The sequence below is a fragment of the Pelobates fuscus genome, chromosome 1 (genome assembly GCF_036172605.1).
Source record: "Pelobates fuscus isolate aPelFus1 chromosome 1, aPelFus1.pri, whole genome shotgun sequence".
NCBI lineage: Eukaryota > Metazoa > Chordata > Amphibia > Anura > Pelobatidae > Pelobates > Pelobates fuscus.
In genome coordinates this window covers 167,902,412-167,930,318 of record NC_086317.1, presented here as the reverse complement: position 1 = coordinate 167,930,318, position 27,907 = coordinate 167,902,412, and the positions used below count along the sequence as shown (strand labels likewise).

Sequence of the window (27,907 nt, the reverse complement as noted above, 5' to 3'; positions counted from 1 at the left end):
AAAAAAAAGTATATTAAAAAAATAAATTATAGATATCCTTTTAAGTTAGAAAAAAAAAGCTTTAATACAGCTTTTTGAGGCATGTCAAGGATCTAACCTGAAAGGAGATATCTTGTGCATACAAAAAGGCACTTGAGAGGAATTGCATGTAATACATTTTCATTCTAAAGTAAACTGCTGCCACACAACACTCAAACAGCACACTCTATACAATCTCAATGTGGGTGTCATTGGTGCAGAATAAAAAGCAAGATTTCCACTGAAAACAGAAATAATCTGCTGTTGAGTATGGAAAAACAAACAAACTACCTGATATTGTTAAAAGTATAAATGCACTAATTACAGTTTAAGCACAGTATAGAGAAATAAACAGATTTAATCCACTGCTAGTCACTGGAATTACTATGCAACAACCATGCAAAAAAATAAAATAAAAAATACATCGAACATTTCAGAAGACTAGATATACTTCCACAGAAGAGAAATTTTATAAATTGGGTACAAAGGTTCTAGTATAAGAATATACTCTATTTAACATGTGAAATATTACAGAACCGTGTCTGCAATAAATGATTGAAAAGGTAAACCTGTATGAATTTAGATTTTAAAGAAAGGTTTATGAACCAGTTTCCTGTGCTACTTTCATGTCATGTTAATTTACGGAGCATATACCTTGAGACTCCAATATTTTACAACACAAACAATCCACTTTTAGATTAACATTTAAAGAAACAAAAAGAATTATGGAAAAACAATATGTGTCTACTTTGATAAGAAAAAAAAAATACTAAAGCTTCATGGATCAGGAAAATGTAAAGGGCTAGGCCATACAAAATGTTGATACACGGGGCGCATTTAACTTGCTGGATTTTAGTTTGCCAATTTCACACTAATAAAATCATGCATTCTTGTTTGTAAAGATAGCCATATATTGTTTTACCATATAATACATTTTTATGCATATGGGGGAAACAATTGCATGATCAAAAGCAGATGATGCACCATTCTACACATGCACAAGACAATGCTATTTTCTTACAATAAGAAATTAGATATTCTCAAACAGCTTGAATTCTGTTAACAAAAATAGCAGGGATGCATTAGTACAACAGATTGAAGCATGGGAATGTGTTTACTATACAAACTGGGCTTTTGAACCTTTACACAACTGGCTCCAATCAAATTAACATGAAAACATTTGTTCTATGAAGCACCACTAATTTGCATTCTAGTGTAAGCACAACATATTGAGTTTTTTTTTTTTTTAGTTTTTTAAACGGTTTCTTCAACATTTACCAGTCACTTCTACAAACCTTGACTGCATTATGGGATACAGTGATACTAACTGACAAACTCAGTTAAAAATATCTGCAAACATACAATGCCTTTCACATTACTAACAGGAGAAAAAGGTTATATATGTTGCAGTTGTCCAAGTGTTATATGGGAGAGGTAGTAAATAGCCATTTTAGAATTACTATAAACAATCTTAGACACTTCACTAAAGTATTTGACTGCAGTGGCTTGAAAGTCGAGAGCTACAGAAGAAGCTTTGCTACTAGGAAACATAACTTAAAGCAAAAGAAAAAAAAGTCACTTGAATAACAGTGTTAAAACAAAATAGCATGCATAACTTTAGGAATGTACTGTAATTTATAAAATTATCTATATATGAAAAAAAAAAAAAACTATTTTGAAAAGAGGAAAAAAAAAAAAAAAAAAAAAAGTTTTCCAGAAGGAGTAAAACCAACTTTAATGTTAATTACTCGACTGTGGAATAATTGTGTGATTTGTCATTTTCTTATTACTCCCCTGGGCCAAATAGAAAAGAAATGCCCAGGCTCTGCAATAAAAGATGATGCTCATTCTTGCATTAGGTATGTTATACTACAGACTAACCATTAAAAGGGTGGACATTTGATGCAGTAAAAAAAAAAAATAAAAAAATTGCAAAGCTGGCATGCATGTCAGATTTCAAGTAGCTAACATTTGGTGTTTAGTGAATTCAACTTTGGTGGCCATCTTGGGAAAACACAACTTAGATGCAACTATATTTCAAGTTGCACATCTAAATGAATGCATGAAGAACACCATGTTATTCACACACACAAAAAAATAAAAATAAAAAAAATAAACATCCAGGGTCATAAGAAAAATATAAAAACGCTTAAGTGGATGACAAAGCAGCAGTCAAGTATTCACTTTATACATTGCACTGTTAATATATAGAGTCTGCATTGGAAGTTGCCAAAACTCAGATGACAGAACATAGCACTCACAATAATGGTTGCATGCTAAGAAATATGGACCACCACAAGTCATTTTGGGACAAGCTGTTAAATGTGTATGTTTGACAGCATAGATACGGTTTCAAAAGGTGTTTGCTGGCACATTGTAAAGATGGAATTTAATTCTCAATAATGAGACAATTTGGCACAGCATCTCTGTCACTTTGCATTACATGGGATGTTCTTTATAAATTATTTTTTTAAAGCTCTGAATGGTTCAGTTTTTTGCCAATTTCCAGTGAAATCAAAAACAAATAAACCGGAGGCTCAGTAACCTTAACTCCAGTTATTTTTAGTGCTGTAGTTAAAAGCCTGTAACAGAAAAAAGGCTTATTGAATATAAAATTAATCTTGTAGGTTATAGCTGGTCACAGTATCCATCAGGAAGAAAAAGCAAGCTCCTCCTAGACCAAATGGTTAGTGCTAACTTGTAATCAAAATAACTGATGGAGGGGTCAATTCAGCACAAGACACAAACTAGCTAGATTGGAGTATCTTGGCGCAGTAATTGAAACAGGATTGGAGCATGGGAGTTAGTAATAGACAAAATTAAAAAGCAAACAATTTTTAAGTTCAGGTAAATGGAGTGCAATTCCCCAAAAGCAATTGGGCCTGCTAAAAAAAAAAAAATACTAAAATATGTTATAAGAGTTATAACCTACAAGATCTCAGACAAACAAAATGGAATTATAATATATGAAATGTCTCAATACTCATAGGGATATTCTACATATCCATACAAATTTGCCATTAGATCAAAGCATGTATTAAGGCTACAACTAGCAGACAGGAAAATGTTGACTGAAGTACATAACTGATACCTAACCAGTATAAGACTATATATGATTTTCTTAACAGGATACAAACTTCAGTACATAGACTGGAATACCAATAACAAAACTAAGATTATACTGTATCCCATAATACCTTGTGAACATGGTAGGTACGAACATTGAATTAGGATGCCCCACGCACTATAACCATAATAAGGTAGTCTTCCTCTGATTTAGCAAGGGTTCTTGCTGATGAATCCAAAAACTGTTGGGAAAATTCACAAGGTGGGAAAGCATGTAGAACGCCAGTGTGATCTTTGTCTTTATTACCCCCTACAGGAAGGCTTATGACACCAGCAGCCTGCTTTTGCTTTAAATAGGATACAAGGTTCCTCAGAGGTCGTTGAGTTGAGCTGGCTTGATCTCCAAGAGAACTATCCTCAAAGGAACCAGGAACAGCAAGCAGGATAGCAAAGCCATTAGGACCTGCCACTTTGATGCGTCGAGTAACTTCATCCAGCTTGGGCTGGTCGAGGCGCAGTCGTTGCGTAATCTTTAACTGGGCTACTTTTCCACCAGAAGTTCCTTCAACAAGCAGACTAGTTGCAACACCAAGATTTCCTTGTAGTAGATGCATGTTGGACGGAAAATTACTATTTTTCAGAAGCAGCATACCTTGCCATGCCAAGCACAGTTTCTGTGGAACATCTTGTTTTTGAGGAGATTTAATTTTTTTACTTGGCTCATCCTTTTTTAAAGGACTTTTAATTTCCAGGTTTCTGTGCTTCCTGTCTCTTTCAACAGAGTTCTTTATGTCACGCCTGTCTACTTGATTTCTTTCAAGACTTCCCCTTCTTTCTCTGGATGGGGAAGGACGGTCAGTTCGATTTGTTGGTCTATCAGTTTCACTGTACCGGCTATCACGTCCTCCAGTGTCATCAGGAGTATGCTCTGGAGTAGCACAGTGTCTTTTTCTGGACCGATCACTCTCTGGAGACCTATCTAGATGACGACTTTCGTCAATTAGCCTCCTTTTCCTGGGCTGATCTCTGTTTACAATATCTCTTTCACGATCTCGGTCCACAGACCAACCATCAACCCGACGGTCAATTGTTTCCAGAGCATCATATGTAGTTCGGTTCCTGTCTCGGACAGATGGCGGTGCCCACTCATTGTCTGTATATAGTTCTCTTTCCCTGTCTCTGTATAAGACAGGGGGTGTGCGATTTGCAGGTCTAAGAGCATCTTGAGCCCTGTGTCCAAATGAATCCCCAACCAAGTCATAATGGGGTAGTGATAACGGTTGAAGGTAGTGGTGATGATAACGGATTTCTGTGTCAGCAAAATCGACTCGAAGCCTTCTGTGCTCCCCTCCTAAAGGAAATCCTCTCATTTGGGTACATGCAGCTTGAGCAGCATCCAGGCTTTCATACTGTATATAAGCCCAGCTGTCCCCTTTGTGGTAGTCAATATATCTGATGGTGCCAAACCTGTCAAATTCCCTTGCAAGAGCAGTCATTGGAACCCAGTGCCCCAGCCCGCCCACCCACAAGCGGTTGGTTGGCGTTGGTTTGCCATAGCCAATCTTTACCGTATTACGCAAGATCAGTTTCCCAGACATGGCCATCTTGGCCCGGTGAGCCATATCCAAGTTTTCAAATTTGAGAAAGCCATAGGTAGACGCTTGCCCTCGGCCAGCCCTCTTTATATCCACTTCTGTTATTGTCCCAAAGCGTTGAAAGGCTCTACGCAGGTCGTTCTCTGTGACGGTGACATCCAGGTTGCCCAAAAACAGAGTCCTGTTGGCCCTCTTGTCATCCTCTGGGGGGATCACCTCCTCCCTGAAGCTCAGGCGGGGCTCCAGCGGGTAGCTAGGCCGCACTCGGTTCTCATACACACCGTAGTCTCTGTCTCTATCCAGGTCTCTGGCCAGTGGGGGAGGGGGAGGAGGTAGACGGCCCAGGGCGAGCTGCTGCAGCCGGTAGTCTCTGTATCCCAGGCCGGCAGGGGAGAGGCCTCGCTGGCCGGGCGGGTGCCGCTGGGCCGGCACGGTGCTAGGAATGGCGGAGTAGGGCTCCTTCACCCCGGGGGAGCGGCTGCGCCTCCTGTTACCGCCGCCGCCGCCCCCGCTCAGGTACACGGCCTCGATCTTCAGCGGCCTGTCGTAAAGCACCAGCCGGCCGCGGGCGTGCTTGGCGGCCCGGGCGTCCTCCGTGCGCCTGAAGTTGACCAGGGCCACGCGCTCGTCCCCCGCGCGGGAGATCTTGACGCTGACGTCGCCGAACTTCTTGAACTCGTGGAAGAGGCCGTCCTCCACCGCCTCGTCGCTCAGAGAGGAGCCCAGCTCGCTGATCCGCAGGGACTTGTACTCGGCCTCGGCCCGGCTCTCCGCCCCGCGGCCGCCCGCCCGGCTCTCCCCGCCGCCTTTGCCGCCGCTGCTGCCGCTCCCGCTGCTGGCCCCCGGGGAGCCATAGCTGTGCAGGCCCTGGCCGGCTCTCCCGGGGGGCGGCTCGTACTCTCGGCCGCCGGACAGGCCCTTGTCCAGGTGAAGGCCGCGGCGGCCCCCGCTGCTCTCCGAGGCCTTGGCTGTGGCGCTGCTGCCGTTACTGCCGACGGCCGAGCCGAGTTTCTTGCTGCCGCGGTCTCTGATGGCTTCCTCCGCCGCCCGGGACCGCTTGGCCTTGGCCGGTGAACGCTCTTTTCCTTTCATGGCGATTTCTGGAGGGATCGTGTTCTTACAAACTACTTCCCGGCGCCATCTTGCCGGTGGTGCTAATGCAGAATCCGCCCTTCGCGCTGATTGGGTAGAGCAGAGGACGATCGGGCTTGCTATTGGTTGGATTGGCTGTCACTCAAAACGGCTCGGGCAGCTACGGCTTACGTTTTTGATTCGTGCCTTTCCGGCACCCCTTCGTGCCCAGACACTAATGCTGCAAGCTGTCATAGCGGTCATGTCCGCCAGGGGCAGTCACGAGTAATGCAAATAGTAACACAATTCAACTCCAATTCAGCAATTTTCACAGCTTGGCTGTTTTAGCCTGAATTTCTACCATTCTTTGGTTATTGGTTTATTCACAGAGTTATTACCAGAGTGAGAATTCAGTGAATTTCATATTTAAGGCCAGAGTAGTCGATACAGAAAGCACAGCTGAATCAGAGACTTTCCATTTTTACTATTTTGATCTTGGATTGGAAATGCACTTTGAATGCTCACCTTAGTGAATAACCTTATCATTGTTATTGAGAAAAAACAAAAAGAGTGAATTGTTAGGAATTCAAGTTCTAGATGAAATTAGTAAACATTGTACAAGTGAGAATGGCGCTATATAAAAATGTTTTCAGCCAACTTCATTTCATTACAATCAAAGGTTTAGAGGAAAAAATAGTCAGGGCTGTTCACTAGTGATGTCGCGAACACGAAATTTTCGGTTCGCGAACGGCGGACGGGAACTTCCGCAAATGTTCGCGAACGGGCGAACCGCCATAGACTTCAATGGGCAGGCGAATTTTAAAACACACAGGGACTCTTTCTGGCCACAATAGTGATGGAAACGTTGTTTCAAGGGGACTAACACCTGGACTGTGGCATGCCAGAGGGGGATCCATGGCAAAGCTCCCATGGAAAATGACACAGTTGATGCAGAGTCTGGTTTTAATCCATAAAGGGCATAAATCACCTAACATTCCTAAATAGTTTGGAATAACGTGCTTTAAAACATCAGGTATGATGTTGTATCGATCAGGTAGTGTAAGGGTTACGCCCGCTTCACAGTGACAGACCAAACTCCCCGTTTAACGCACCGCAAACAACCGCAAACAGTCCATTTACACAACCGCAAACTCCCCATTTGCACATGTTTTAGTGCAAACTAGTCTAACTACTAATATAGTTGAAACATGCTACTTTTATTCATGCCAGACAACCATGCAGGCCAGACTAACAAACATGCCAGGGCCAATCATAGTTAACCACCTCAGATAGTAACATGGCTCCCTCTATATACAGAGTAACATGGCTCCCTCTATATACAGTCTAAACACGGCTCCTCTCTATATACAGAATAACATGGCTCCCTCTATATACAGAGTAACATGGCTCCCCTCTATATACAATGTAAACATGGCTCCTCTCTATATACAGAGTAACATGGCTCCCCTCTATATACAGTCTAAACACGGCTCCTCTATATACAGAGTAACATGGTTCCCTCTATATACAGTGTAAACATGGCTCCTCTCTATATACAGAGTAACATGGCTTCCCTCTATATACCGTGTAAACATGGCTCCCTCTATATAAAGAATAACATGGCTCCCTCTATATACAGAGTAACATGGCTTCCCTCTATATACCGTGTAAACATGGCTCCCTCTATATACAGAGTAACATGGCTCCCTCTAAATACAGAGTAACATGGCTAACCTCTATATACCGTGTAAACATGGCTCCCCTCTATATACAGTGTAAACATGGCTCCCTCTATATACAGAGTAAACATGGCTCCCTCTATATACAGTGTAACATGGCCCCCCTCTATATACAGTGTAAACACGGCTCCTCTCTATATACAGAGTAACATGGTTCCCTCTATATACAGTGTAAACATGGCTCCTCTCTATATACAGAGTAACATGGTTCCCTCTATATACAGTGTAAACATGGCTCCTCTCTATATACAGAGTAACATGGCTTCCCTCTATATACTGTGTAAACATGGCTCCCTCTATATACAGAATAACATGGCTCCCTCTATATACACAGTAACATGGCTTCCCTCTATATACCGTGTAAACATGGCTCCCCTCTATATACAGTGTAAACATGGCTCCCTCTATATACAGAGTAACATGGCTCCCTCTATATACAGTGTAACATGGCTCCCCTCTATATACAGAGTAACATGGCTCCCCTCTATATACAGTGTAAACATGGCTCCTCTCTATATACCATGTAACAAGCTCCCCTCTATATACAGTGTAAATACGGCTCCTCTCTATATACAGAGTAACATGGTTGCCTCTATATACAGTGTAAACATGGCTCACTCTATATACAGAGTAACATGGCCCCCCTCTATATACAGTCTAAACACGGCTCCTCTCTATATACAGAGTAACATGCCTCCCTCTATATACAGTGTAAACATGGCTCCTCTCTATATACCATGTAACAAGCTCCCCTCTATATACAGTGTAAACACGGCTCCTCTCTATATACAGAGTAACATGGTTCCCTCTATATACAGTGTAAACATGGCTCCCTCTATATACAGTGTAACATGGCTCCCCTCTATATACAGAGTAACATGGCTCCCCTCTATATACAGTGTAAACATGGCTCCTCTCTATATACAGAGTAACATGGCTCCCCTCTATATACAGTGTAAACACGGCTCCTCTCTATATACAGAGTAACATGGTTCCCTCTATATACAGTGTAAACATGGCTCCTCTCTATATACAGAGTAACATGGCTTCCCTCTATATACCGTGTAAACATGGCTTCTCTATATACAGAATAACATGGCTCCCTCTATATACAGAGTAACATGGCTTCCCTCTATATACCGTGTAAACATGGCTCCCTCTATATACAGAGTAACATGGCTCCCTCCATATACAGAGTAACATGGCTTCCCTCTATATACCGTGTAAACATGGCTCCCCTCTATATACAGTGTAAACATGGCTCCCTCTATATACAGAGTAACATGGCTCCCTCTATATACAGTGTAACATGGCTCCCCTCTATATACAGAGTAACATGGCTCCCCTCTATATACAGTGTAAACATGGCTCCTCTCTATATACAGAGTAACATGGTTCCCTCTCTATACAGTGTAAACATGGCTCCTCTCTATATACAGAGTAACATGGCTTCCCTCTATATACAGAATAACATGGCTCCCTCTATATACAGAGTAACATGGCTCCCCTCTATATACAGTCAGGGCCAGCCTTAGGCATTCATACGCCCTGTGCGAAAAATCTTCACAGCGCCCCCCCCCCCGTCATCCATGTATGCTGTAATGTTTGTGTTGTCTGTGTATGTGATAGTAGGTGTGATGACTGTGTGTGATATGTATGCTATGTGTGATATTTGTAATGGGTGTATTAACAGTGTGTGATATGCGTGTATTGGTTGCATGTGACACACACACACACACAGAGTCAGATGGCCATACACACACACAGGAAGACATCCACACACACAGGCAGACAGTCATACACACACACAAAGACACACAAAGGCAAACAGTCACACACACACACAGACACACACAGGCAGACAGTCAGTCATACACACAGACACACAGTCATACACACAGACACACACAGAGGCAGACAGTAATACACACAGACACACAGAGGCAGACAGTCATACACACACACACAGGCAGACAGTCATACACACACACACAGGCAAACAGTCATATATATATATACAGAGTAACATGGCTTCCCTCTATATACCGTGTAAACATGGCTCCCTCTATATACAGAGTAACATGGCTCCCTCTAAATACAGAGTAACATGGCTAACCTCTATATACCGTGTAAACATGGCTCCCCTCTATATACAGTGTAAACATGGCTCCCTCTATATACAGAGTAACATGGCTCCCTCTATATACAGTGTAACATGGCCCCCCTCTATATACAGTGTAAACACGGCTCCTCTCTATATACAGAGTAACATGGTTCCCTCTATATACAGTGTAAACATGGCTTCTCTCTATATACAGAGTAACATGGTTCCCTCTATATACAGTGTAAACATGGCTCCTCTCTATATACAGAGTAACATGGCTTCCCTCTATATACTGTGTAAACATGGCTCCCTCTATATACAGAATAACATGGCTCCCTCTATATACACAGTAACATGGCTTCCCTCTATATACCGTGTAAACATGGCTCCCCTCTATATACAGTGTAAACATGGCTCCCTCTATATACAGAGTAACATGGCTCCCTCTATATACAGTGTAACATGGCTCCCCTCTATATACAGAGTAACATGGCTCCCCTCTATATACAGTGTAAACATGGCTCCTCTCTATATGCCATGTAACAAGCTCCCCTCTATATACAGTGTAAATACGGCTCCTCTCTATATACAGAGTAACATGGTTCCCTCTATATACAGTGTAAACATGGCTCACTCTATATACAGAGTAACATGGCTCCCCTCTATATACAGTCTAAACACGGCTCCTCTCTATATACAGAGTAACATGCCTCCCTCTATATACAGTGTAAACATGGCTCCTCTCTATATACCATGTAACAAGCTCCCCTCTATATACAGTGTAAACACGGCTCCTCTCTATATACAGAGTAACATGGTTCCCTCTATATACAGTGTAAACATGGCTCACTCTATATACAGAGTAACATGGCTCCCTCTATATACAGTGTAGCATGGCTCCCCTCTATATACAGAGTAACATGGCTCCCCTCTATATACAGTGTAAACACGGCTCCTCTCTATATACAGTGTAAACCCGGCTCCTCTCTATATACAGAGTAACATGGTTCCCTCTATATACAGTGTAAACATGGCTCACTCTATATACAGAGTAACATGGCTCCCTCTATATACAGTGTAACATGGCTCCCCTCTATATACAGAGTAACATGGCTCCCCTCTATATACAGTGTAAACATGGCTCCTCTCTATATACAGAGTAACATGGCTTCCCTCTATATACCGTGTAAACATGGCTTCTCTATATACAGAATAACATGGCTCCCTCTATATACAGAGTAACATGGCTTCCCTCTATATACCGTGTAAACATGGCTCCCTCTATATACAGAGTAACATGGCTCCCTCCATATACAGAGTAACATGGCTTCCCTCTATATACCGTGTAAACATGGCTCCCCTCTATATACAGTGTAAACATGGCTCCCTCTATATACAGAGTAACATGGCTCCCTCTATATACAGTGTAACATGGCTCCCCTCTATATACAGAGTAACATGGCTCCTCTCTATATACAGAGTAACATGGTTCCCTCTCTATACAGTGTAAACATGGCTCCTCTCTATATACAGAGTAACATGGCTCCCCTCTATATACAGTCAGGGCCAGCCTTAGGCATTCAGACGCCCTGTGCGAAAAATCTTCACAGCGCCCCCCCCGGTCATCCATGTATGCTGTAATGTTTGTGTTGTCTGTGTATGTGATAGTAGGTGTGATGACTGTGTGTGATATGTATGCTGTCAGACCTTCCGGCATTCGCTAACCGTGGACTTCCGGGTTCTCGGAGCGCGGCCACTCCCCCTCCTATGACGTGGTCGTTCCCAGGGTTCATAGAGAGACCGCGTCAACACCACAGTGCTGGATCAACTCGAAAGCTCCCGCGAACTTCAAACTGAATATTTACTTCTACTGTGTATCGGACCCGGACTGTTTAATCGTTTACCCTCCTTCTCCTCTCCTACGACCTCGGACTGTTTTTGGATATTCTCTTGCCTGCTGCAACCTCGATTCTCTGTGGAATCTCTATCACCAATTTGGATTATCGCTCCTTCATAAGTTAAGTAAACCAGATTGGCTCAAGCTTAATATATAACCATCCTAATTCTAAGTGGTTCGCTATCTGCTCCACCTAAACTCCTAACCTTGTTTTCAACACCTACTAATTAATCATCTGCATCCTAATTTGGAACTTCTCGCTGGTTGTGTTAAATTTACCTTATCTTAAAACAACTTCAACTCCGCTGCTGTTTATAACCTGCCAGGAATTAAAGAGACAGTTCAAATTGATTATCTTTTTTATTTAAAAGCAATAAACATTATCAAACTCAGAAATCTGCAGTTGTTTCCATCTTATCAACAATTGAGCATTACAGATTGATCCAGCACCATTAATGGATACAGCAGATCTCACTTCTGAAATCACCAGATTAAACCAAAGAGTGGATACTCTTACTCAAGGCATGCAAGATCTACAGATCACCAATGAAAGAATCCTTACTTATGTAAGGGACTTGCAAACCCATACTCCTCACACAGTTACACACTCGGCTAGTGACCCTGCTGTCTCCAACCCCGAAAAATTCTCTGGAGACAGGTCCCAATACCGAGAGTTTATCAATTCTTGCAAGTTGTTGATTGCATTAAAACCCCGATCATATCCCACTGAAAGATCTAAAGTTTGTTCTGTTATTTCATTTTTGAGAGGTGAACCCATGGCCTGGGCTCATTCCTTTCTTGAGAATGATGATCCCATATTGGATTCTCTGGATGAATTCTTTGAAGCCATGTCTCTTCTTTACGAAGACCCAAACAAACAAGCGACTGCAGATTTAACCATTAGAACACTGCAGCAAAGAAACCGGCCTGTCGAAGATTACATTGCTGAATTCAAACGATGGGCACCAGAAACTCAGTGGAATGACATAACTCTACGTAACCAGTTCCGTATTGGGTTATCTGAAGCTGTCAAAGATGAGCTCTCCAGAACTGAACTACCTACTACACTAAATACACTTATCCAACTGTCAATCAGTATCGACAGAAGACTTAGGGAAAGAAAAGCTGAGAAATCACTCACTAGCTCTCTATGGAAAAAACCCTTCACCTCTTCAAAGGCACCGGAGAAACCTATAACTCCCGCTGAACCTATGGAAATAGGGGTTGTGAGAAGTCCTCTTACTCCAGAAGAGAGAACCAGAAGAAGACAAATGAACCTCTGCATGTACTGTGCTTCGCAAGAACATGTGGTCCCAGACTGTCCCCTATTGAAACGTCCAAGAGGCGGTAAGCATGGTTCTACCACGACTGTAATGAGTGTACTTCCTTCTAAACCAACCTCTCATTTCTCCTCTGTCTCTCTCATATTACAGTGGGACAAAGAAAGAATTACGACTAAGGCCATTATTGATTCCGGTGCTAATGGGGTGTTCCTGGACTCATCCTTTGTTACAAAAAATAAAATTCCTTGTGTTCAAAAACGTAATTCCGTCTCTGTCAGAGTTATTGATGGCTCCTTAATCTCCTCGGGGCCCATTCGCCTTGAAACTGTCCCTTTAAGGACTACTACTAATTATGTCCATTCTGAATTTCTTGTTTTTGATGTCATAAATTCTCCTCTTTATCCAATAATATTAGGGATAGACTGGTTACGGACTCACAACCCACTTATTACATGGGCTCCTTTCTCTCTCACGTTTAACTCTGCATATTGCCAGGGAACATGTCTACAACACATCCCCATTTTGCATGTTACTGGGGAATCCACTATACCTTCCAGCTATTCAGAGTTCGCTGATGTGTTCAGTAAAAAGGAAGCAGAGACACTTCCTCCTCATCGACCCTATGATTGTCCGATTGACCTTGTTCCTGGTGCTCCTATCCCTTTTGGACATATTTATCCTCTCTCTGAATCAGAGTTAAAAACCCTCAAGGAATACCTAGATGAAAACCTCCGTAAGGGGTTCATTAGACCTTCCTGTTCACCAGCCGCTTCCAGCATGTTTTTTGTAAGAAACAAGGACCAGACTATACGGCCAATCATCGATTACAGGTCTTTAAATAAAATAACTATCAAGAATCGTTACCCTCTTCCCCTGATCAATGAGTTGATTGAAAGATTAAGAACAGCTACCATCTACACTAAACTTGACCTTCGTGGGGCATATAACCTTGTTAGAATCAAGGCCAATGATGAATGGAAAACGGCGTTCAGGACCCGATATGGTCTTTACGAATATCTTGTCATGCCCTTCGGGCTATGTAACGCCCCTGCAACCTTTCAGCATTTCATTAACGATATCTTCCGAGATCTCCTAGACGTTTGTGTCATCATTTACTTAGATGATATTCTCATCTACTCCAACAACCTTGAAGAACACAGAAAACACGTGAGATGGGTATTATCCAGATTAAGAACACACAAATTATACGCAAAACCAGAAAAATGTATATTTGAAGTCAATGAAATCACTTTTTTTGGGATATGTTATCTCCCCTCATTCAATAAGTATGGATACCTCCAAAATAGATTGCATTGTCAACTGGTCTACTCCTACTAATACTAAAGACTTACAACGTTTTCTGGGATTTGCCAACTTCTATAGGAAGTTCATTAAAAATTACTCCAAGGTTGCTCATCCCCTCAACCTGCTCAATAGCAGTAAACGGTCCTTTGCTTGGAACGAAGAGGCTCAAGCAGCCTTTGATGAATTAAAACGGAGATTCACAAGTGCTCCCATTCTTCAACTACCTAATCCTGCTTTTCTCTACGTCATGGAAACGGATGCTTCTGACACAGCTATCGGGGCTGTCCTCTCTCAACACCAAACGCCTCAAGATCCTCTCCATCCAGTAGCTTTTTTTTCACGATCTTTGTCTCCTGCTGAACGAAATTATCCTGTAGGAGAAAAAGAATTATTAAGTATTAAAGCTGCATTCGAAAACTGGCGTCACATACTTGAAGACACACGCACTCCTGTAATTGTTTATACCGACCACAGGAACCTTGAATATCTTCATTCCAACAAAACACTCTCTGCCAGACAAGTACGCTGGAATCTTTTCTTTTCCCGTTTCAATTTTCAAATCATCTACAGACCTGGATCCAGAAACAAAAAGGCAGATGCCCTGTCCAGAATTCACCAAGATCTTCCTGTAACCGAAACTCAACCTCCTAAAATCATAGGTATTATTTCGTCATTAATTGATGATATTAAACATCTTAAAGAAGAAGATCTTGAACTTCCCAAACAAGGCAATCTATCAAAAAAGGACGGTATGTACTACTTCAAAGACAGGTTATACATTCCTCCCTTGCTTAGGAATAAAATACTCTCCTTGATTCATGATTCCCCTCTGGCTGGTCATCCTGGTACAAGGAAAACACTGGAGCTGTCTAAAAGATATTACTGGTGGCCTCGCCAGGACAGAACCATAGAATCTTATGTCAAAAACTGCCCAACCTGTCTGAGATCAAAATCTGACCATCATCCACCATTCGGTCAATTACTGAGCCTACCTGTTCCAGAAAGACCTTGGCAGTCCATCTCAATGGATTTCTTGGTAGAACTCCCTCCTTCGCAACATCATACCACCATTCTGGTAGTGGTAGACCGTTTCACCAAGATGTCCCATTTTATTCCTTTAAAGAAATTACCCTCTTCATCTGAACTTGCAAAAATATTCATCAACAACATCGTGAAACTCCATGGTCTTCCTGAAGAAATCATATCAGACAGAGGAACACAGTTCACCTCCAAATTCTGGAATGAGATGTGTTCCTCCCTCAACATTCAACGTAAATTATCTTCAGCCTATCATCCCCAAACCAACGGACAAACAGAGAGAGTTAATCAATGTGTTGAACAATACTTGCGGTGTTATTGCTCTCATTTACAAGATGATTGGATCACGTGGTTACCAATGGCAGAGTTCTCATACAACAACTCGGTACATGCTAGTAGCAAAATGACTCCATTCTTCTCAAATTTTGGATTCCATCCTTCTTCATTCCCCGATCAAGGACTTCCTTCTTCTAATCCATACGTCTCCAACCATAACTCGTTCATGTCTGCCCTCTTCCTCAGGTTACGTGATAACCTTAAAAATGCATCATCTGCTCAGAAAAAGTTTTTCGATACTGGTAGACGACCTTCCCCTACTTACAAGGTTGGTGATCTAGTATGGCTCTCTTCAAAAAACATTGTCACCAACCGTCCCTCAAAGAAACTGAGTTCACTCTTCCTTGGCCCTTTTCGTATATTGTCGCTTATCAACGAAAACGTGGTTAGATTGAAACTTCCACCTACCATGAAACTACATCCAGTCTTCCATGTGTCATTGCTTAAACCACACCACTCCGACCCTTTCATGAGGGATGTTCTTACCACTCCTGATCCCATTCTGGTACAAGGTGAAGAGGAATACGAGGTCCAGAGGATTCTCGATTCACGAATCCATCGTGGTTCCTTACAATATCTTGTCCGGTGGAAGGGCTACGGAGTTGACGAAGATTCATGGGTGTCGTCCTCCGCGGTGCATGCTCGTCGACTTATCAATGCGTACCATGCTCGCTACCCATCCAGACCTCGTTGACAGCATCCGGTGGCTGCTTCTTATGAGGGGGGTTCTGTCAGACCTTCCGGCATTCGCTAACCGTGGACTTCCGGGTTCTCGGAGCGCGGCCACTCCCCCTCCTATGACGTGGTCGTTCCCAGGGTTCATAGAGAGACCGCGTCAACACCACAGTGCTGGATCAACTCGAAAGCTCCCGCGAACTTCAAACTGAATATTTACTTCTACTGTGTATCGGACCCGGACTGTTTAATCGTTTACCCTCCTTCTCCTCTCCTACGACCTCGGACTGTTTTTGGATATTCTCTTGCCTGCTGCAACCTCGATTCTCTGTGGAATCTCTATCACCAATTTGGATTATCGCTCCTTCATAAGTTAAGTAAACCAGATTGGCTCAAGCTTAATATATAACCATCCTAATTCTAAGTGGTTCGCTATCTGCTCCACCTAAACTCCTAACCTTGTTTTCAACACCTACTAATTAATCATCTGCATCCTAATTTGGAACTTCTCGCTGGTTGTGTTAAATTTACCTTATCTTAAAACAACTTCAACTCCGCTGCTGTTTATAACCTGCCAGGAATTAAAGAGACAGTTCAAATTGATTATCTTTTTTATTTAAAAGCAATAAACATTATCAAACTCAGAAATCTGCAGTTGTTTCCATCTTATCAACAATTGAGCATTACATATGCTATGTGTGATATTTGTAATGGGTGTATTAACAGTGTGTGATATGCGTGTATTGGTTGCATGTGACACACACACACACAGAGTCAGATGGCCATACACACACACAGGAAGACATCCACACACACAGGCAGACAGTCATACACACACACAAAGACACACAAAGGCAAACAGTCACACACACACACACAGACACACACAGGCAGACAGTCAGTCATACACACAGACACACAGTCATACACACAGACACACACAGAGGCAGACAGTAATACACACACACAGACACACAGAGGCAGACAGTCATACACACACACACACAGGCAGACAGTCATACACACACACACAGGCAGACAGTCATACACACACACACACACACACAGACAGTAATACACACAGGCAGACAGTCATACACACACACACAGGCAGACAGTCATACACACACACACACAGGCAGACAGTCATACACACACACACACACACAGACAGTAATACACACAGGCAGACAGTCATACACACAGACACACAGAGGCAGACAGTCATACACACACACAGGCAGACAGTCATACACACACACACACACACACACACACACAGACAGTAATACACACAGGCAGACAGTCATACACACAGACACACAGAGGCAGACAGTCATACACACACACACAGGCAGACAGTCATACATACACACACACACACACACACACAGACAGTAATACACACAGGCAGACAGTCACACTCACCTGACAATCACACAGTTACCTGTGGAGTTCATTGTGGAGGCAGTGCAGCTCCTGGTGACTGTTTTTTCGGCGCTTTTAGCTCCGCCCCCGCCGCACGGTAAGCTCCGCCCCCGCCGCAAATTAAAAAAAAAAAAAATTATTATTTTTTTTTAAATTCCGTCCGGCTGTGCGGCCGCACGGCGCCCCCTGCTCCATGGCGCCCTGTGCGGCCGCACAGCTTGCACACCCCTAAGGCCGGCCCTGTATACAGTGTAAACATGGCTCCTCTCTATATACAGAGTAACATGGCTCCCCTCTATATACAGTCTAAACACGGCTCCTCTCTATATACAAAGTAACATGGCTCCCTCTATATACAGTGTAAACACGGCTCCTCTCTATATACTGTGTAACATGGCTCCCCTCTATATACAGTGTAAACACGGCTCCTCTCTATATACAGAGTAACATGGTTCCCTCTATATACAGTGTAAACATGGCTCCTCTCTATATACTGTGTAACATGGCTCCCCTCTATATACAGTGTAAACACGGCTCCTCTCTACATACAGAGTAACATGGTTCCCTCTATATACAGTGTAAACATGGCTCCTCTCTATATACAGAGTAACATGGCTTCCCTCTATATACCGTGTAAACATGGCTCCCTCTATATACAGAATAACATGGCTCCCCTCTATATACAGAGTAACATGGCTCCCTCTTTATACAGTGTAAACATGGCTCCTCTCTATATACAGAGTAACATGGCTCCCCTCTATACAGGGGCGTACCTGGAGCATTCGGCACCCGGGGCGGATCCTTTATTTGGCACCCCCCTCCCCAACTTTGAAATGTAAAAAACAGCTGCAATTTTTTTTAAATTTATTTTTATGCAGTGTGTGTATAGTGTGTACAGTGTGTGTATAGTGTGTGTATAGTGTGTGCAGTGTGTGTATAGTGTGTGCAGTGCAGTGGCGGATCCAGAACCTGATCTCGGGAGGGGCACTTGTAGATTATTTAAAGAAATAATCCAGGCACAATAACCACTACAGCTCAGTGTAGTAGTTATGGCGCCAGTAGTGCCAGTATTCCATCTCAGAGTAAGTAGTCAAACCGTTTAAGAACAGTTTGACAACTTACCTGGGGTCTGCTGGGATATTGGGCATAGGAGCAGTGGTATGTGTTAGGGGTGAAGTGTGTGTGAAAGGTGCAGTGTGTGTGTGTGGGGCAGTGTGCGTGTGTTAGCGGTGCAGTGTGTATGTGAGGGTGGCAGTGTTTGTGAGAGTTGCAGTGTGTGTGTGTTTGGGGGCAGTGTGTGTATGGGGGGCAGTGTTTGTGGGGCAGTGTGCACAGTGTGTGTATGGGGGCAGTGTTTGTGGGGCAGTGTGTGCAGTGTGTGTATGGGGGCAGTGTTTGTGGGGCAGTGTGTGTAGTGTGTGTATGGGGCAGTTTTTGTGGGGCAGTGTGTATATGGGGGCAGTGTGTGTAGTGTGTATGGGGGCAGTGTGTGTATGGGGGCAGTGTGTGTATGGGGGTAGTGTGTGTAGTGTGTGTATGGGGGCAGTGTTTCTGGGGCAGTGTGTGTAGTGTGTGTATGGGGCAGTGTGTGCAGTGTGTGTATGGAGGCAGTGTTTGTGGGGCAGTGTGTGTAGTGTGTGTATGGGGGCAGTGTTTGTGGGGCAGTGTGTGTATGGGTGTAGTGTGTGTAGTGTGTGTATGGGGGCAGTGTGTGTAGTGTGTGTATGGGGGCAGTGTGTGTAGTGTGTGTATGAGGGCAGTGTTTCTGGGGCAGTGTGTGTAGTGTGTGTATGGGGGCAGTGTGTGTAGTGTGTGTATGGAGGCAGTGTTTGTGGGGCAGTGTGTGTAGTGTGTGTATGGGGGCAGTGTTTGTGGGGCAGTGTGTGTATGGGTGTAGTGTGTGTAGTGTGTGTATGGGGGCAGTGTGTGTAGTGTGTGTATGGGGCAGTGTGTGTAGTGTGTGTATGGGGGCAGTGTTTGTGGGGGCAGTGTGTGCAGTGTGTGTATGGGGGCAGTGTTTGTGGGGCAGTGTGTGCATGGGGCAGTGTTTGTGGGGCAGTGTGTGTAGTGTGGGTATGGGGGTAGTGTGTGTAGTGTGTGTATGGGGGGCAGTGTTTCTGGGGCAGTGTGTGTATGGGGGGCAGTGTTTCTGGGGCATTGTGTGTAGTGTGTATGGGGACAGTGTGTGTAGTGTGTGTATGGGGGCAGTGTTTCTGGGGCAGTGTGTGTAGTGTGTGTATGGGGCAGTGTGTGTAGTGTGTGTATGGGGGCAGTGTGTGTAGTGTGTGTATGGGGGGGCAATGTTTCTGGGGCAGTGTGTGTAGTGTGTGTATGGGGTAGTGTGTGTAGTGTGTGTATGGGGGCAGTGTTTCTGGGGCAGTGTGTGTAGTGTGTGTATGGGGGGCAGTGTTTCTGGGGCATTGTGTGTAGTGTGTGTATGGGGGCAGTGTGTGTAGTGTGTGTATGGGGGCAGTGTTTCTGGGGCAGTGTGTGTAGAGTGTGTATGGGGGCAGTATGTGTAGTGTGTGTATGGGGGTAGTGTGTGTATGGGGGCAGTGTGTGTAGTGTGTGTATGGGGGCAGTGTTTCTGGGGCAGTGTGTGTAGTGTGTGTATGGGGGGCAGTGTTTGGGGGGCAGTGTGTGTAGTGTGTGTATGGGGGCAGTGTGTGTAGTGTGTGTATGGGGGCAGTGTGTGTATGGGGGCAGTGTGGGGTAGTGTGTGTATGGGGGCAGTGTGTGTAGTATGTGTATGGGGGCAGTGTGTGTAGTGTGTGTATGGGGGCAGTGTTTCTGGGGCAGTGTGTGTAGTGTGTGTATGGGGCAGTATGTGTAGTGTGTATGGGGGCAGTGTGTGTAGTGTGTGTATGGGGGCAGTGTGTGTAGTGTGTGTATGGGGGCAGTGTTTCTGGGGCAGTGTGTGTAGTGTGTGTATGGGGGGCAGTGTTTGGGGGGCAGTGTGTGTAGTGTGTGTATGGGGGCAGTGTGTGCATGGGGGCAGTGTGTGGTAGTGTGTGTATGGGGGGCAGTGTTTCTGGGGCAGTGTGTGGTAGTGTGTGTATGGGGGGGTAAGGAGGGTAGGGAGGCTTTTTTTTTAAATTTAATTAAAATTAATATATTCATGTCCCCCCTCCCTTCTTACCTTTACTGGGAGGAGGGGGGACATTTCTTAGTCCCTGGTGGTCCGGTGGGGATTCCCTGGTGGTCCCAGTGGTGGTGAGATGAACTCTAGCCCACGCTCCAGGGCTAAAGTTCACTCTGGCGAGATTTGGAGCGTTGCCGTGGTTACCGCGGCAACGCTCCAAATCTCGCGAGAGGAGGACCCGGAGGAGCTGCAGGCTGAGCTCCTGGGTCCTCTCTCCCTCCCCTGCCGGCTGCCAGCACAGTGCCTGCGGACCGGAGAGGGAGAGCTCTGATCTCCCCTCCGGTCCGCAGGCACATTGCAGGGCTGGCACTTGGGCAATGCCAGCCCTGCATTAGCCGGCAGGGGAGAATCTCGGGGGGGCAATTGCCCCGTTGCCCCCCCGGATCCGCCACTGGTGCAGTGTGTGTATAGAGTGTGCAGTGTGTGCATAGTGTATGCTGTGTGTGTATAGTGTGTGTATAGTGTGTGCAGTGTGTGTATAGTGTGTGCAGTGTGTGTATAGAGTGTGCATAGTGTATGATGTATGTGTATAGTGTGTGTGTATAGTGTGTATGCAGTGTGTGTAGTGCATGCAGTGTGTGCAGTGTGTGTATAGTGTGTGCAGTGTGTGTAGTGAGTGTATATTGTGTGCAGTGTGTATGCAGTGTGTGTAGTGTGTGTGTATAGTGTGTGCATAGTGTATGCAGTGTGTGCATAGTGTGTACAGTGTGTGTATAGTGTGTACAGTGTGTGTGTATATTGCGTGTATAGTGTGTGTAGTGTGTGTATAGTGTGTGCAGTGTATGTATAGTGTGTATGCAGTGTGTGTATAGTGTGTGTATAGTGTGTGCAGTGTGTGTAGTGTGTGTATAGTGTGTGCATAGTGTGTACAGTGTGTGTATAGTGTGTACAGTGTGTGTGTATAGTGTGTGTAGTGTGTGTATAGTGTGTATGCAGTGTGTGTATAGTGTGTGCAATGTGTGTATAGTGTGTGCAGTGTGTATAGTGTGTATAGTGTGTGCAGTGTGTATGCAGTGTGTGTAGTGTGTGTGTATAGTGTATGCATAGTGTATGCAGTGTGTGCATAGTGTGTACAGTGTGTGTATAGTGTGTACAGTGTGTGTATATTGTGTGTATAGTGTGTGTAGTGTGTGTATAGTGTGTGCAGTGTGTGTATAGTGTATATGCAGTGTGTGTATAGTGTGTGTATAGTGTGTGCAGTGTGTATGCAGTGTGTGTATAGTGTGTGTATAGTGTGTGCAGTGTGTATGGTGTGTATAGTGTGTGCAGTGTGTATGCAGTGTGTGTAGTGTGTGTGTGTATAGTGTGTGCATAGTGTATGCAGTGTGTGCATAGTGTGTACAGTGTGTGTATAGTGTGTACAGTGTGTGTGTATATTGTGTGTATAGTGTGTGTAGTGTATGTATAGTGTGTATGCAGTGTGTATATAGTGTGTGCAGTGTGTGTATAGTGTGTGCAGTGTGTGTGTATATTGTGTGTATAGTGTGTGTATAGTGTGTATGCAGTGTGTGTATAGTGTGTATGCAGTGTGTGTAGAATGTGTATAGTGTATGCAGTGTGTGTGCAGTGTGTGCATAGTGTGTGCAGTGTGTGTATAGAATGTGCAGTGTATGCATAGTGTATGCAGTGTGTGTATAGTGTGTGCAGTGTGTGTATAGTTAGTGCAGTGTGTGTATAGTGTATGCAGTGTGTGCAGTGTGTATGCAGTGTGTGTAGAGTGTGTATAGTGTATGCAGTGTGTGTGCAGTGTGTGCATAGTGTGTGCAGTGTGTGTATAGAGTGTGCAGTGTGTGCATAGTGTGTGCAGTGTGTATAGTGTGTGCAGTGTGTATGCAGTGTGTGTAGTGTGTGTATAGTGTGTGCATAGTGTATGCAGTGTGTGCATAGTGTGTACAGTGTGTGTATAGTGTGTACAGTGTGTGTATATTGTGTGTATAGTGTGTGTATAGTGTGTACAGTGTGTGTGTATATTGTGTGTATAGTGTGTGTAGTGTGTGTATAGTGTGTATGTAGTGTGTGTATAGTGTGTGCAGTGTGTATGCAGTGTGTATGCAGTGTGTATGCAGTGTGTGTATAGGGTGTATGCAGTGTGTGTATAGTGTGTGCAGTGTGTGTATAGTTAGTGCAGTGTGTGTATAGTGTATGCAGTGTGTGCAGTGTGTATGCAGTGTGTGTAGAGTGTGTATAGTGTATGCAGTGTGTGTATAGAGTGTGCAGTGTGTGTATAGAGTGTGCAGTGTGTGTATAGTGTGTGCACTGTGTATGCAGTGTGTGTAGTGTGTGTATATTGTGTGCAGTGTGTATGCAGTGTGTGTAGTGTGTGTGTGTATAGTGTGTGCATAGTATATGCAGTGTGTGCAGTGTGTACAGTGTGTGTGTATATTGTGTGTATAGTGTGTGTATATTGTGTGTAGTGTGTGTATAGTGTGTGCAGTGTGTGTATAGTGTGTATGCAGTGTGTGTCCCCAAGCCCCTAGTCACACAACCAAATAAAAAAGCCCCTACCTACCCCCCTCACCCTAAAAAGTAGTGAGGGGGGAATAAAATTACTACCCTGTAAAGTAAAATTCAACTTACTATTCAACGTCTTCTTTCTTCTAAAATCTTCATTTTTCAGCCACAAAAAGGGCCAAATAAAAAGCCATCATACCCGTCGAACTTAAAAATAAAATAAAAAACCCGAGCGCAAACATTTTTTTATCCATCTTCACCCATGGAGAGCTCTGTGTCAGTGTTTATCAGGGATCCTTAGGATAGGTGTCAATCCATATCTGCCAAGTGACCCTATGTAGGGGGAACAGTCCCTATTCTGCTCTGTGTCAGTGTCTGGAGGGAGTATCTGCAGTAACACAGAGTGTCTGGGGGGAGTATCTGCAGTAACACAGGGTGTCTGGAGGGAGTATCTGTAGCAACACAGGGTGTCTGGGGGGAGTATCTGCTTGTAACATTTATATGCACTAAAAAAAAATAAATAATAATAATAAATTGAAAAGAAAAAAAAATGCAGCTTCCGAATTAATCTAAAATGGATGCTGTCCAGTAGGTGGGAGGGTCTGCTAGGGAGGGTGTGCTGCTGATTGGCTGTAATGTGTCTGCTGACTGTGAGGTACAGGGTAAAAGTTTACTCAATGATGACGAATAGGGGGCGGACCGAACACCACATGTGTTCGCCCGTGATGGCGGACGCGAACATGCTATGTTCGCCGGGAACTATTCGCCGGCGAACAGTTCGGTACATCACTACTGTTCACTAGAGTGAGAATAGTTTGGAATTCAAAGATAATTTGAAAATAGCTAGGATTAGGTCACAGCCTGGAGAGAGGGAGATTAGGCAATAGGTTTGGAGGGATTATGGAGATTAGGTGGTAAACTAGTCTGTCTAAATTAAAGGACCACTCTAGGCACCCAGACCACTTCAGCTTAATGAAGTGGTCTGGGTGCCAGGTCCAGCTAGGGTTAACCCATTTTTTTTTTATAAACATAGCAGTTTCAGAGAAACTGCTATGTTTATAATAGGGTTAATCCAGCCTCCAAATCCTCTAGTGGCTGTCTCACTGACAGCCGCTAGAGGTGCTTGCGTGATTCTCACTGTGAAAATCACAGTGAGAGCACGCAAGCGTCCATAGGAAAGCATTGATAATGCTTTCCTATGAGACCGGCTGAATGCACGCGCAGCTCTTGCCGCGCGTGCGCATTCAGCCGAATGGAAGGAGAGGAGGAGGATCGGAGGAGGAGAGCTCCCCGCCCAGCGCTGGAGAAAGGTAAGTTTTAACCCCTTTCCTCTCCCCAGAGCCCGGCGGGAGTGGGACCCTGAGGGTGTGGGCACCCTCAGGGCACTATAGTGCCAGGAAAACAAGTATGTTTTCCAGGCACTATAGTGGTCCTTTAAGCTCTCTGAACTCTCTTCAACCTGGCAGAAGGAGTCACATGTGACATCATCTGTATGTGACATCATTGACACGTTTACTCTGGACTGCAAATTAACGCCGTGAGCAGACTGGCACAAGGTGGACAGTACAGACCATTCACTTCTTGTAAAGGGGGCAGTTAGGGGAGATCTTCTGGTCTCCTCAAATGGCCATGGCAGAAACATGCTGCTCACGTAAAGCTTGTGACCGTTTTTAGATAATTACTGAATCCTGTGCTTTTTTTACTCTATGCAGTCACAGTTGGTATGTTTTAGAAGTGCACTGACTGTTAGAGTAAATTTATGTGTTGGTGGCGATTGAAAGAAAGGGGAAGTGTGGCTATGGCTGCAGAAATAGTAACTGAATTGCTAAACAGCAGATAATTGTGCAGTAAGACTGCATTGGTATGATCTATGCACCAAAACCACTTAATTAAGATGAAGGTGTTTTGGTTCTTAGATTGAACATTTAATAATGCACGCTGGGGAGAGATAAACAATCACTGTTTTACCAGTCCTTCTCCTGGCAACTCTGTAATGGAAGAAGGTAAGAATTTACTATAGTAACTGTTGCCCAGGAGTATACGTAACTCTAGTTTTGTGCAACCTAGGACATATGTGTTCCAATGGTACTGTACAATTAATAAAACCCTATTCCTAACCATAGTTGAAATAAAACATTATGTAATACAATACATGTGTAATGCTAAAGTGTGCATTAGGGGAAAGTAATAAATAAGTGAAATAATTTGGTAGGGAATAATAACAGGTACTACAAACACCTATGTGGGTCACTCCACCACACACATAAAGTGCAAACTAAAAATGAAAATTTGTGAGAGCACACAAATAAAGCAAAATTTTACCACAGGGTGTACAAGGATATTAACCTAAAAAAACTAAATGGAGAAAAGACCATAGGGTAATATAGTAAGAACAAACACAGGTTAAAACATTCAAATGATCCTACTCACATTATGCTGAGCCTCTAAGATAGCTGACTCAGGCTTAACCCCTTAAAGGACCACTCTAGTGCCAGGAAAGCATACTCGTTTTCCTGGCACTAGAGTGCCCTGAGGGTGCCCCCACCCTCAGGGACCCCCTCCCGCCCGGCTCTGGAAAGGGGAAAGGGGTTAAATCTTACCTTTTTCCAGCGCTGGGCGGAGAGATCTCCTCCTGCTCTCCTCCTCCGATCCTCCTCTTCTCCTCCCCGTCGGCTGAATGCGCACGCGCGGCAAGAGCTGCGCGCGCATTCAGCCGGTCACATAGGAAAGCATTCATAATGCTTTCCTATGGACGCTTGCGTGCTCTCACTGTGATTTTCACAGTGAGAATCACGCAAGCGCCTCTAGCGGCTGTCAGTGAGACAGCCACTAGAGGACATAGGGGGAAGGCTTAACCCATTCATAAACATAGCAGTTTCTCTGAAACTGCTATGTTTATGAAAAAATGGGTTAACCCTAGAAGGACCTGGCACCCAGACCACCTCATTAAGCTGAAGTGGTCTGGGTGCCTAGAGTGGTCCTTTAAGGACACATGACATGTGTGACATGTCATGATTCCCTTTTATTCCAGAAGTTTGGTCCTTAAGGAGGCCTTTAATGGATAGATGAGATGGATATTTCCTAATATCGGCTAGTTTCTATTGCCCAGCTGTGCTGTAGGAGTTTTCACATAGAGAATCTGGAATGCAGGGTAGAACGAAAAACTCACATTTATTGGACAAAAACTGCTGAAACTACTGAAATAAAACCAAATCTCAATTTGGAAAAAAAAGTCCACCTCCACTTGACGCGTTTCGGCTCCTGCCTTTATCAAAAGTGTTTAGGACTTTCCATACCAGGCAAAGGTCCTCCTTTTTTATGTCAAAATTTGGCGATGCCGGAATGGCACTGACTTAAAAATAGAGTATAGAGAGTTGTCATTAATCAAGCGCGAAAAAAGTGGGAAGGGGTGTCCCTCAAGGTTCTGTTCTGGGACTGCTTCTATGTAACATATTTATGAATAATCTTGAACTAGGCATTGAAAGTTATGTTTCAGGGGTGCAGATGATACAAAACTCTGTAAAGTAATACAATGTTAGCAAGATACTACTTTGCTGCAGAGGGATTTAGATAGATTAGGGCACTGGGTACTCACATAGGAGATTACATTTAATACAGAAAAATGCAAATGTATGCACTTCAGGGTAAAGAATGCACAAGCAATTTATACCTTAAATGTTTGTGAATTAGGGATAACAACACATGAGAAGGGTTGGGAATTTTTATAGATAGCAAACTATACAACATTGGGTCAATGTCAATCAGCAGTGGCTAAGGCCAGTAAGGTCATGTATAAAAAGGGGCATTCATTCTTGGGATGAGAATCTAATTTTGCCTTTTTATAAATCACTGGTTAGACCACATCTTGAATATATGCTGTGCAAGTGTGTGCACCTGTTCTAAAGAAGGATATTATGGCACTAGAAAAAGTGCAGAGGCGGGCTACAAAATTAATAAAAGGAATGGAACATGTTAGTTATGAAGAAAGATTAACACATTTAAACCTCTTTAGTTTACAAAAACAGCGCCAACGGACCACCAGGGAAGTACCGGACAACCAGGGAATTTCTTAAATTGAAATAAAGGTAGGACACAGCTTTCCCACACCCTACCCCTCCATACTGTAACCCTTCATCTTCCTGACCCCCCACCCCCCACTGTACCCTTACTAACACTGCCCCCACACTGTTACCCTTTCTAACACTGCCCCTGTATTCCTTACTCACCCTGCCTCCCTACTGTAACCCTTTCTAACACTGCCCCCCCGTAACTCTTTCTCACACTGCCCCCATATAACCCTTACTAACAGTGCCTCCCTTCTGCAACCCTTTCTAACACTGCCCACCATGTTAATCCTTTCTAACACTGCCTCCCCGTAACCCTTACTCAATGTGCCTCCCTACTGTAACCATTTCTAACACTGATAAAATGAGTACCATTAAATTGGGTAATAGTAATGTTGGGCTAAAGACATTCTTGAAAACCAGAGTAATCTGAATGTACCTTTCCTGGTAAAATACTTTGTTATTATTATTTGCGTGTATCTGTATTTGTTTGTTTGTGTATTTCAGTGTGTGTTAGTGTATACACTGTACACAAATGCACACCTACATTCACACACATACTCCAGAAAATGTACTTGCACGTTACATTAGTTCCACCACTGTGATTCTCAACGTGAGATTCCTGGTTGAAAGAGCGGAACACAGCACTTCTGATTCTGCCTGAGTCCTGAGTCTGTGAGTAAGCAGTTGTATGC

General features: G+C 43.9%; 1 protein-coding gene across 1 annotated transcript; it reads right to left on the bottom strand.

Moving 5' to 3' along the window:
• Positions 1–3,011: 3,011 nt before the first annotated feature.
• RBM15 (RNA binding motif protein 15) lies at positions 3,012–5,844 on the bottom strand. The gene has a single exon (XM_063444379.1). The coding sequence runs from the start codon at positions 5,769–5,771 to the stop codon at positions 3,246–3,248; it is 2,526 nt and encodes an 841-aa protein (XP_063300449.1). The 5' UTR covers positions 5,772–5,844; the 3' UTR covers positions 3,012–3,245.
• Positions 5,845–27,907: the final 22,063 nt, after the last annotated feature.